Below are 13,316 nucleotides of genomic sequence, written 5' to 3'. Positions count from 1 at the left end.
AGTGGCCACTGGTTGTGGAGGAGGTCAGTTTTACGTAAGCAATCTAAATTAAATGCTGCGGTGATTTCAAATCACAGAGCATACTTTCAGACCTGGGAAATAGACAGCTTAATTAATTTTATATATATTACGATGAAAATAGTAAGGCTGGTTGTGTGTGTGTTTGAATGTGTGTGTGTGTGTGTGTGTGTGTGTCTGTGTGTGTGTGTGTGCGTGCGTGCGTGCGTGCTTGCGTGTGTGTGTGTGTGTGTGTGTGTGTACTCTTGTCCGGTTAGCGACACAGGGGCACCAGGGGCCTTTGCCAGCTTTCTCTGGGTACTATTTTTGTTGCCATGGAAAATTTTCCCCAGGTTCTTTGGGGACATATGATGAGTCCATGAAAAGAGCGTCCTGGTTTACTATAGCAGTGTGAGCTCTGGGCTGGGGTGGGGGTATTACACACTAACCACACTAGCATGGGTTGGCTGTGTGTGGGATCCCAACAAACAGGGCCAGTAGAGAGGCCAGCACTGACGAGGTGCTGCCAACATCGCAGCTAGGTGAATGAGAAAGAGACACACAGAGAATGAGAGAGAATGAGAGAGAGGGAGAGAGAGGGAGGGAGGGAGAGAGAGAGGGAGAGGGAGAGAGAGAGACTGAGAGAGAGGGAGGTAGAGAGAGAGAGAGGGAGATAGAGAGAGGAAGGGAGGGAGGGAGAGAGACTGAGAGAGAGAGAGAGAGAGGGAGGGAGAGAGGGAGCGGGAGAGAGAGGGAGGGAGGGAGGGAGAGCATGTGTGGGCCGATCAGCACCAACCACACTCAGAGATTGATAGCTTGTTTATAACCTGTACATTTATATTTAATGATAATGTGTAACCCTACTCAAATTCAAGTACATGTGAAATATTACAAGAGAGAAAGTGTTTTGAGTCATTGTTTTTCCACTGCTCTTTTATAAACCGTTACTGAGCATGAATACTTGCTTCCAAAGTTTGCATCATTGACTTTGCTGAGTAAAGTGTAGTCCGTCGTAACAATACTTAACCTAGCAAATTCACAATGCTCTGTTGCAAATGTCCCTTCCCTTTCCATAAGACTTCTCATATTCAAATGTGAACACATTCAGACAAACCTCCAAATCTATAAATAAACCTGCTTTTGTGTGGTCTGGGAACTCTTGCATGTAAAGATATTTATGTTTATGCCTAAAATAATCCATTATCATTATACAACCAAAAAACTCAAACATGGCCTTACTGTGACTGGGAAAGTATGTTAGAATAATAATGATTAAATCTCCGTGGTAGCAAAGACAAATAAAGTGTGGGCTGTGTGTTTGGGAAGGTGGTGTTTGGTGGCCCATGCATACAGCATATATATTGTATATCCACCCAGGCATCCGCCTCAAGAACATGCACCGAAACATTAAAAACATATTTAGAAACCCCCAGCTGGTCTTCACTTGCTAATGGTGTCACAGAGGGTGGTTGGAAGGCCAGAAATTTCCAACATTTTTCAGCAACCGTGTAATCAGAAACTCTAGGTTTCATATGGGCACAGTATTTAAAGACCAACAGATGGAGGGCAAACTTGAATCATGAGAGAATGGTAGCACTGGTTCAAAGAGGTAGACTGCTGTCCTGTTGGATTACACCCGGCCCAAGCGTTTACTTTGACAGTCGTAATAATACCTGACATTTGTTCTACACTGGCTTGGTATTGACAAGGAATGTGACAAGGAATTTCTCCAGAAATGAGATCTGATACCCATTAGTACATGTAAACTGCATGCATATGCTTCAATGTTTTCAAACATTCAGTTTCCTACTAAAGACATTTTAATAGAGTTCATATAGGCTCTAGGAAACTGATTGAGGTGAAAGCATTGTGAAAGTAGACCAGGGCAATATAAACCTCATTTTGGTCTTACTACAAACATTCAAGCTGAAAAAAAAAACTATCCAATTTCTCTCCATATCAATCAATGTCTATACCTTCCTCCATAGTTCACCTTCGGGGGCTAAATGCGTCATCAGTGGTGTAATTGTGGCGGCATTCTTTGTCTTCAGTTTCCACAGTGCTCCCTCTCAGCCATGTTCATCAGGCCCTTATCCTCAGCACGTCTCCTGATGCAGCACTTACAGCCAGAACACTCATATCCTTATGTCTCCTCACCATATCCCACTGTTGCACTCCCTTGTGATTTTTGACAGTACTCTGATGCATGTCTCTCCCCTTTAGAGAGTGCCGCAGAAACCCCACCCACCCAACCCAGGCTCTCAATATCTGACCTTTCTGGAAAGTTCTTGGCGATAGGTCATCCCACTAATACTGTACTGTTCAAATAAAGTGCTTTTGAAACCCTGGTGTCAGCCAAACTGCTGAAGCTATCGGGGATGGTGTTGGTTGGAACTTTGACATTGTCTGACTTTGATTATATGGGGAGAAGAAGACTTTGGAACTTTGGAAGTTTCATTCTGTGACAGCCCAGCGTTCCAATGAAGCACTGAATCTGTTGGACGGCCAGTCAAAAAATAATCTCAACCCTTTAATCTTGGTATAATTGTATGGTTCCACAGTTGAGAGGAGTATCCGGGATAGTCTGGATAATCACTACACAGAACACCAATTGTGAGTGACAGACTTTTCTAGAAACTGATCAACCACATCTGTGCCAAGCATGGAGGAAATGCAACAGAAGGAAGTGAGATGAAAATCGAAATCTCCACACACACACACACACACACACACACACACACACACACACACACACACACACACACACACACACACACACACACACACACACACACACACACACACACACACACACACACACACACACACACACACACACACACACAATGTGTTCCTTTGCTTGCTGCTGCAGCTCTGCCAGCCTTGAGTGTTTTAACATGAGGTGAGTTCAGCTTTCATTTCTCCCAGTAAAGGAAGTGGATGTTGGTGCTTTTTAAAGTCTTCCAGCCTTAAGGCTCCATTAAAGCTGCCTTCAAACTAACAGACTAATGGAACGTCAAACTAGAAACATACTGTGGTGCAAGTAGGAAGCCCGCTCTAGCAAACTTAAGCAAAATTCTCTAAAAACTTAAACCCAGGACGAGTCCTCACAGATAAGTGATATTTGTGTCATGCCCAAAATGCACAATATGGAGAATATGGTTAAAGTAAAAACCAAAAAGGCCCATTGGATAATCAATCCCAGTATGTACTACTGATACAGTTTATTCATTGGTTTGTAATAATAAATAGCACATTTTAGGAATGTTTAAACTCTCTCATGCATTTTCTAGTCACCTGTGGAGCGTTCCTCAGATTTTTCTGGAACATTCCACGATTTCCTGGCCTGCAGGTTCTTACAGTATCAAATTCCAAACAAAAATGAAAATAGAAAAAAAAAATTGCTATGAAATACAACATATCCACCAGCAGCATTTTGACATTTTGTTACATATAAAAATAAACATATAAAAATATAACCATGTGTTGCATATTGTCTTGAGCTCTGAGAATATCTGATTAAGATCTTTATGTGATTGTGTTAAGATGACCAAATTATTCCTGTTACACACCTTATCCATAAAAAGATATGAGCGGCAACAAATAAGGGTATAATATATTTACAGAGTAAAATTGTATACACACGAAATGTACAGTTACACAAAATGGCTTGTTGATACAGGTTAAGACCCCATATTTCACTTGCTTGACAGGACCAAGGCCGGGTAGTTTTTTCTCCCCACAGAAGACCTGTCGTGACAGTGCTGGCCTCAAGCACCGCTCGGTGTGAGGCGAAAAACCAAACACACACTAATTACTGGCTGGTTGTAACCAAGTGCTCTATTTCATTGCTTGTCCTTGGAGCAGGGCTTCAAATGACCGCAAACACTCTGAAAGCTTTTCCTCCTGTGGGATTCCTCAGGCTACAGGGAAGAAGAAGAAGAAGAAGAAGAAGAAGAAGAAGAGGAAGAAGAAGAAGAATGGCCCATATTAGTGGGTTAAGAGAAACACATTACGCACTGTACTGTGCATGCAATGAACCTCCCGCAGCCAAACTTCAGGGGTGGCCTAAAACCCAATGGCAGTTTGTCATTCCCAGCTTGCTGAACAGTTAATACCTGCTAATAGCCCACAAAACAGACCCCTTCATTCCCAAGCATCTCAAGCTGCTCATGGTACCTCTCCGATGTTATCCCATTCTGGTGGGACCCACTGTATTGTTTCCTCTTGTCCGCGGGCATCGCATCCAGGTAGCCTCCCGATTCACTCCGAATCACTCCAGCATGGATGGCAGCCCGGCATATACTGGATTTCTGGTTAAGAATGGGAGAGAATGTAGTTCTCACGTGTAATGTGCCTTGCATTAACACAAGCAGTCTGAAGTCGGTGCATGGATTTTTCAGGGCATTTGTGAGAACTTACATCTGCGTAATAGCGGTTTCCTATGACCCGGGCAGAGCTCTCGTGCAAGCAGTTGCGAGGGCAGTACAACCTGATTGCAAGGAGAGCATGATTTTGAATATAACATCTATTTGCTTCAAACTGTTTGTCAGACTGCATGCCATTAACTGTCTTCCTGGGGGAAAAGTCCATGTGAATATTTACCTTGGGCAATGCCTGACAGGCTTTTTGAATGGGCAGAACTGTGCCACTGTGGTTTCGCATGTCACTTGCTTCACTACAAGAGAGAGTGAGAGATAGAGAGAGAGAGAGAGAGAGAGAGAGAGAGGGAGAGAGAGAGAGAGAGAGAGAGAGATGTTCAGATCAGAGAAGTCTGGCTCTGCTCAACACACCAGAATTCCCAGGCTGATAATAAATAGCACGCACCTGGCACTTTTGATACGGTGAAGGCATTGGCACTCTGATTTTTCCTGAAGGTGTGAAATTTAAGACGAGTCATGTGGTGCAATAGCAATAACAGCAACATGGTGTGTGTGTTTGTGTGTGTGTGTGTTTGTGTGTGTGTGTGTGTGTGTGTGAGAGAGAGAGAGAGAGAGAGAGAGAGAGAGAGAGTGAGTGAATTGGGGACAGAGAGAAAGACTGGGAAGTGTAAACGGTGGCATTAAGGCTCACCCATGGGACTGTATTCCATTTTTATTGGACTTTGTGAAGCGCTCCTTCCTGCCTTGCCTTGTGATATCCAGCCAACCTCCATCATCATCTATTATACCAGCATGTAGCCCAGCTCCACACACACTGGATTGCTTCAAAATGGGAACACAGGAACTACATTTCCACACAGCCAATTCAATGCCTACTTGAACAGTATACCTTGGTAATACATTTTGACACTGAGGTACAAGTTTAGCATCAGATAAAAAAAGAGCAGCCAATAACCGTTCAAACGTTTTTGTTATACTCACCATATCATAATGCCCTGTTCCAATGACCTTTCCACTGGTGTAAAGACAACCGGGAGGACACTCATACCTGAAGCAAAACATATTAAATGAGTGAACACTCACACCTGCGCGAAAACAACACTGCTGACATCCAGACAAAACGTGAAAATCCCTCACCTATTGCAGGTTGTTCCTTTACACTGGTCCCTCAGCTTTGTGTCACATGAGACTTGCTGGGCTGGATAATGGATAAAGTGTTGACATTCAGACAAAAGCAGAGAAACAGTCATACATTTCAGTGGTCTAAGGGTATCTTTCTTGACATAGAATAACCCATGAGTAGTTCTGAGTAAGTATCCATGTACTGTAAGTGCACTTATGAAACTTAAACACTGAACATTTTGAAGAGTAAACTCTATGGTTGGGGATGCCATCGGTGGGCCTGACCTTGATTTCAGGTCGGGCCCCTCAGAGGGGAAGAAGCCCCTTTAGAGACGTACATTTAAGTCTAGCCATGGCTTAACCCACACACATGACTTAGAGAAACAGAAGACAGCCATGTCAAATACGCTCCACACTAAATATCTTGAACATGAACCAGGAACAACCAAAAACGCACAAACCCACACACACACAAAATGTACATATAGTACACACTGTACACACAAACCCACAAACACACACACCCACCCACACACACCCACACACACACATACATCTGTGTTGAACACATGGATCAGCTTTCTCCAGATTACGGTGAATTGAGCATACAATGTATTCTTACACATCTGTTCTGTGCTGATGACCTCATTCCTCTCTACGTTCTCATTGGGTGATGGGGTTGGGGACTGCGCTCTCGGTCGAGGCTCTTGAGGCCGCTGAGCTTCAGGCTCAACGTAGTTGGTCTCTTCTGTCTCAGGCACATATTGCCTGTCCATACCATCATCTGGAAAAGGACAAAAAGCATGGATTTTAGAACCAGTGGTCAGACGAATACATCCAGAGCTTTGAAAGGTATCAATGTAATCAGGTACTTTCTTCATTACTACAAGGCAGAAAACCCGCTGGTTTTGCCATTTTGTTGGCAGGTTTCAGCATACAGGTACACAAGTGAGGTGAGCAGAACAGACATCCTCAAAGACAAATCTTCACCATACCTTTGTAACAGAGGTTGTCTCTGCATCCTCCTCCATAGCTGGCAGGACAGGCGGAGCATGGGCTGCCATATTTGTAAGGGGCATGACCCCACCAGTTACCCCTGAGAAGGCCAGAGAAAGGAAAGGCACCTGTTTTAGTAGGATCAACTGCAGTCAAGATTGAGTTACATCCTTCAATAACATTCAATTCAATTACAAGCACCGTTTGACCCATTTATGAATATTCAGCATAACATGGTAGTATATATGTGTGTATATTAATCCTGTCCAAATGGACACACAGAGTGGCAAAGAGGGCTTACGGTGGTGAGTAGTTGCACACCAGGTAGACGGCTTTTGCCCAGATCATGCCCCACACGTTCATGTTGTAGCACACGTTGATGGCACAGCCAATGCGATTGCTCGTAGCCCAGACCAGCTGCAAAAAAAGTTTGAAAGAGCCTTTGTAGAGGACCCCATGGAACACTGGCAGCAGATGTCAGCACAGATATATTTGGTTACCAAATGCAAACAAACTGTCTGGGCTCGATCCACCCACTCAAGCTAAATATGATGTGGCCTCGTGGGTGTACCCCATTAAAGCCTCCATTTAAGCTGTGTGTGGAGCTCACCTGTGCTTACCTGTGTGTAGTGTGTGCAGACCGGCCCTGAGCATCGATAAGGACAGTGTGGGTTACAGTCCTGTGCGTACGGGAAGCTAAAGTCCCGTACCTCGTCATACCATGCCTGAACGTGGAACGTTGGAGGTCTGTCCCTGCGGAAGCATGAGTGCAATAACACAGAACTTTGATCCACAGCATGGCTGGTCATGGAAGAGAACGTTAGAGTACTTTTTTGACACATGGATATCTCTACAAATCAAGTCTGCATCAAGGCCCATTTAACATGCCAGGAACAGAACTCTATATGTCCCTGTCTCTGTTCTTGTGTAAACATCATGAATCTCTCTCTCCCTCTCCCTCCTCTTTCTCTCTCTACCTTCTCTCTTTTTTTCTCTCTTCACTGACCACCATACCTTCCCCAGTGGGCTCCCAGGTTCTGCCCGATCTGTGTCAGTAGGTGGGATGGTCCGTGTTCCCACCGACATGCATGTGCCCAGTCCTCCGCACTCCTCTCCAGCTCAGTGTCCCAAACCTTCACAAAAAAAGTAACCAGACCTTAACTTGTGGCTTATGACTGTTAACCTACTGATCTGGAGGGTCGTGTGTGGGTACGAGGACCAACAGAAAGTGCCTACTTAACTTCAAATTATGTCAAATTATGTGTGAATTCCGATCAAGGTTTACTGTAGAAAAAGCTTATGTTACACCTTTGCCGTTGAAATTGTAGCTAAATGTGCCAACATTCTTTGGCGCAAACAACAACTTTTCCCCCCTCTGTGCGTCAATTCATGGCTATTAGGTCATTCAGCGCCATCAGATAACAGCTATTATCTGCGTAAACTGCAGGTTTACCAATGCTGTTCATTTGTAGAGGACTTATTTCTAACAAAGAATGCCTTAAAAGCAATGCATGGCAGTTTTACTTGTAGCAGAGGCTGTTGTAAATAATAGCTGGCTGATAAAAAGAATGGTTACAGTGTATAGCAGGGCTGCTGCCCAACGCATGGCCTGGTGCACACAAATATCAGGCTTAATTCAAAAACACAAATGTAAAGGTGGCTGGCCTCATATAACTCATTCCACGTGTTGGTATAAGCAGCCCCCTGCTTTCCCGCAGTCTGTCAGAGCCTCTGGGCTGACTCGAAGGTGCAAAGTGATATTTCTCTGAAATGATCTGACTTTTAAAAAAAAAAAATCATCTTTACCCCTATGACATGTATAAATTCAGTGAAATACAACAGGAAGAAAGAAATGGTGAAGAATAAAATGTAAGAACTGTGGGAACAGTTTCTGGACAGTACGCTTGAGTGGCACCTGTGAGCATTGCCTGGGAAAGAAATCTCCTGAACTCCAACCCTTCCCCAGTTTTGATATGCTGACATTAGTGCATGACTCAGAATAAAGGTGGCCTACTTCTGTCTATTCTGCTGCAGCTAACAGTCAATCTTTCAGGGAGCGCCACAGGACCGGCTCACAGAGCACAGCGAGGGCTCTCAGTCTGCCGGGTTAGCGACTGCATTGGGAGGACAAAACTGGCCTCAGAACTCCACCTGGTAGTTGTTTATTTGCTTTAACACCTCATTTGCGGTTATGCCAACCATCTGGGCACATTCCAGGGGAGATATGAATCCTCTGTGACCCCCTGGCTTCCTGCTCCTAGTAATTACCCACAGGGCTCAGGCAGAGAAGAGAGAATGTGAATGGAGGTGGTCACTGTCCCTTAGCCCGGCTCCCACACAAAGGCACGCACTGTTTCACCTCCACAGTGGATGTGGTTGTTTGAAGTCTGAAATATTACACATAAATGATTTTTACAGTCTCCCATGGCCAGCATGTGGAAGCTTCCTGAAATACAACGAGCAGGCAACGAGATACACACATTTAATCTTTTTTTTTTTTATTTTTTTTTTTATAACTCTTGTAAAATCATGGTCTGGTCCTACGGCATACCCAATTGGCTTAGTTTGTTGTACACACAACAATGAATGCTCTGACTAAGAAATATGTTAAATTGAAATGCACTGACTCAAGCAACACAGGCAACTTCTTGGGGGAAGGCCTTCGGACAAAAAGCTTGTGTCTGAGATCTTGCTTTTGTGTTCTTAAAAAAAGCTGACGCTCAACTTTTAATTTCGTACAACCTTAAATGGCAGATTCCAATGCTGGCACCAGAAATGGAGCTGTACGGTAAATTGACCCTGGAGATCTCTGATAAGTTAAGACATTTACTTGGCTAAAGACTGCTCACTACTCCAAGAGGGGAGGGTTGGCTGACTGCCAGGTACAGTAGGTGAGCCTCAGTTTGTGGGCAGGGGGGGAGGTTGAGGGAGGTCCTCCTGCTTTGGCTGATGGACTAAGTTGTTTGCAGTAGACCACAGACGTGTCTGTAGTATGCGGTTTACAAATCCATTCGTTCAGTATGGACTCCACAAATCATGGCACAAAAACTTTTCATGGACTGTTTCTCAAAATGTACAAACACTACCATGACTGCTGTCTGCTTCCACAAGCAACCCATGATAGTTCAATCATGTGAAAATGGATTTAATTTACAGTACAAGGCAAAAATGATTAACTGTTATATGAAGCAAACTATTGTGTTGAACAAACATAGAGATATGAGCTCTTACCATATATTCCATATTCGAGGCAGGTGGGTGAACTTCACCCCTCAGCTTGTTGTGGAGATTGAGGATGAGATGCATATCACTGTGTGAAATAGCTCTCTTTCCCCTTGTGTTGAGTTTCCATGAGCTCTCATTCGTGTCCAGATACTCTAGCAAATCTTCCAATTGTGTGCCATTTGGAATCACCATGGAAACAACTGTTTGGGCGAACAGCAGCAATGCTACACCTTTCAGCAAATCCTGCACTGCAACCTTCATGACTGACTGACGCCCAGGTCTGGGGTGCTCTCCAGCTTAAAGGCTTCAATTGAGGTGTGAGAGAGCAAGGGAAACACATCAGGGAAGAGTTGCAGGGTTAGATCTTACTGTGGCTGAGAAGACAAAGTGTACCTGTAGTTCACATGACACTTATAAGCATTTATTAATTTTAAGGCTGCCACTTTTGGTATTCAGTCCTCTCTCTCTCTCTGAGAAAGAGTTTGCAAATATTTTACATTCCATAGCAAAAATCTGAATACCTAGACTTGTGAACATTAATTCAAAGCAGTCAGTGGTTGAGATCTATGGTATGTCTATACAACTATTTATTTATTAATCTGGCAAATCCCTGCTGTTGGGCCATAATAGCTTTGTACCCTGATGGCATTCATTAAGCAAGTCTGTGCAAGGCTGAACATGGTCATTTGAGCAGCTGCACATTTATCACCTCTACCTTGATAAGTAGGCCAATTTCCCACAAACAACAGACTCGAGGATGCTTTTGTCCAGCACATGCATTACTTCATAACTAAAAAGCCTATTGGGAAAAATGTAAAAAGATAATACATATTGAACTTCCATTATGTCTTAAGTCAGCATTCCACAGCTTTCCAGGATACCTCAAACAGTTACCTTCCATATATTTGCCATGACTTAAAATGGTCCAAGCAATTACAAAATTAATACAAAGCGTTAACCGACTCAGTTATGTCACAAAAATATCCGGGAATCAGATAATGCACAGCGTTCAGCGATAGGGAATTCAGACCAGGTGAGAGAAAAAAAAAAGATCAGCGTAAAATGGTTTAGGTGAAATTACCTTTTTGCGCGTGCTCTTCCTCTATGTTATGAATAATATGAACACTTCAGATATGTATATTCCACATTCTAAGTCGCCTTGGTTAAAATTATGGTAAAAATTAAGACAGGATGTAAGGACTGAAGTGATCGATGATAATCGAATTAAATGCGTCTCAAGTGAACTGATGACACAAATAGATGCTTTAAAACCTGATTTTAAGGTCGTTTCCGAAGTCCAGCAATCTCACCGGTTTCGACCATTCTCAAATAGGTTTGGGCGCCCACCGCGCTTATATCCAAAAATGTAGGTTCAATAGAGCGTGAGGTTTTTAACCACTCCTCTCCCTGAGGTCTTTGAGAGTTCTGTCCAAGATGCCAGCGTGCAGCCCACATGTTCTGAGTAGGCTTTAGTTAAGCGATGTTATGATCATCACGTTTCTTTTGGTTAAGTCATATTTTCCGTGCATCAACGTTGTAGGTTATGACGTTGTATAAATGCAACGTTTTCCTAATAAAATAGCTATCTGCGGTTGACCTACAAATTAGTAATCTATCCACACGATGTAATATGGTTTTGACTGTCATATCCTACTTTTTTAGAACTGACAGAATAGTTAATTATGAAAAGTATTTAGGCAAAAGCAGGCAATACCTGCTGCTTTTCTCCTGCAAGAGGAATGAGCGAACTATATTTAGAGATGACTTCAGTGGTCTAATCTACGTATATGATTAGGTATCAGTGCTGTCATACATAATACACGTATTGCATACATTAAATGTATAGAATAGCACCACCACAGATGGCAGTCTTAAAAATATAAATATCATGTAAAACATACCAAAAATATGTCTCGGGCAATGGAGCATGAAATTACCATAAGGTAACTGCCTATACGTACGTTTCGGAGGGATGAATGGTACCTCATGCCATGCAGTATATTTAAAGCCTCTAAAAGGAGGTACTATTCCTAGTTACACTTTAAGACAGGCACCCATTATGTCTAGGCTAGCTATCTAAAAAGAAAAGTCTTGGTAAGGTTTGAGGACGTACAACGATGCTTCCTATAGCATCACAGCAGTGCAGATAAAAGACACAGAGGAGAAAAGTGTGTCAGAGAGAAACATAGAAAACTAAGTAGTATGCAATATCTAGCTTGAACAGGGAGGTTCAGCACATGAACACAGATTTACAATGACACACATAACATGTATGATTCATGCGCTTCACAGTGATGAAGAGTGAAATGTAAACAAATACCTAAAAGCCAAATGCAATGCAAATAAATATATAAGTCAGTCATGCAAAGAGCCCTTTTAGTTATTTCAATTCGTTTGTTAATTTATTATGGGGGACAGGAGGGGCAGAGGTTTTCAGGACATGTACTGGAGATTGACTAAAGGCATCCTCTTTCTCTCTATCCATTTGTCAGGTAAAGTCCTCTATAGATAGACAAGAAGCAAAGTTTGCTGTCCTTTCTTTCGGTTCATTTCATTTAACCTTGCAGTTAAAGGGATTTGTTCTTAGCTCTGTTCTTAGGTCCCCTTGTGATGGCAGAGCTGCAGAGCTTTGTGTTGTAGGGTCACCCCCTAGTGTTCACTTTGCCCCACAACACATATTACACAAAATGATAACATTGATCAAGTGATTTTAAGCACAATAATTCCTGGCCCGTGAGGACTGATTAGCTCTCTGTAAAAATGTTTGTGTACTATGTCTTAATTTAGTATAAAATTGGGGTGTAGAAAAACAACTTCACATCTACATATTGACACCAGGCTCATATTTGAGGTTTTAAATCCAGATTTGTAGATATAAACATTACTAGAGGCCTTTGTTGATCGATTTAACCCATCAGTTTTGTTCACACACAGTATTCTATTTTAGCAACAGACTTTCATTATTCCTACTAATATTTGACCTATATTTTAATCATCAGAGTTTGTTTTCCCGGATCAAGTTTCCTTAGATGCCATGCCAAGACTGGTTGTCCACAGAGAACCGACGTCAGCCAGAACAAACATACTTCTAGCTAGCTGACCCTCTCATGGTCCACTATGAGGAGAACCTATGACTACAGAAGACATTATCCCAAGATCTTTACCATCTCCTTCTAAATCCCTCGATAGGGATATTGGCAATGGTATAACATGTAATTAATTATCCTGGGTAAACAACTGAAACTCAAGAAGTGAGTAAAACGCACATTTGCGAGGAGGGGGGGGGGGGGGTTGGAAATGAGAGGATGACAGAGTGAAGGAAGGCCTAGTGAAAAAAAGAAGGGCATGGCCGTGAAGATGTTTCCAGGAAAAGCTCAACTGCTGGAGTGGAAACACAGACTCACACTTACGCTGTAAGCACAAACAATGGCTGTGTAATATCCTTTGGAGAGGGGCGTGTGACCCGGAGCTGTGTCAGGAATAGCTGGCAGATCAAGTGTGAGCAAATGCATGCTGACAGTCCGCTGAATGTAACAATCAAGTGAAGAGTCGGGCTCGTGATTACGACAGACACTTTGAATGGCCGGGGCTCTT

The 13,316-nt window shown here is 43.0% G+C and overlaps 1 protein-coding gene across 1 annotated transcript; it reads right to left on the bottom strand.

Annotated features, from left to right (window-relative positions):
• Positions 1–3,868: 3,868 nt before the first annotated feature.
• On the bottom strand, positions 3,869–9,983 carry crispld1b (cysteine-rich secretory protein LCCL domain containing 1b; the record flags this gene model as incomplete). The annotated part of the gene is made up of 14 exons (XM_080836828.1): positions 3,869–3,920; positions 4,177–4,310; positions 4,420–4,489; positions 4,603–4,675; positions 4,825–4,868; positions 5,071–5,201; positions 5,361–5,427; positions 5,517–5,577; positions 6,124–6,285; positions 6,497–6,597; positions 6,799–6,914; positions 7,118–7,250; positions 7,512–7,630; positions 9,729–9,983. 14 exons carry the CDS (start codon positions 9,981–9,983, stop codon positions 3,869–3,871), a joined length of 1,518 nt encoding a protein of 505 aa, XP_080692954.1.
• Between the last annotated feature and the right edge of the window lie 3,333 nt (positions 9,984–13,316).

This window comes from Sprattus sprattus (genome assembly GCF_963457725.1).
Source record: "Sprattus sprattus genome assembly, chromosome: 4".
Classification (NCBI taxonomy): domain Eukaryota; kingdom Metazoa; phylum Chordata; class Actinopteri; order Clupeiformes; family Clupeidae; genus Sprattus; species Sprattus sprattus.
Note: the sequence above shows the minus strand (reverse complement) of the source record. Positions and strands in the feature narration are given on the sequence as shown.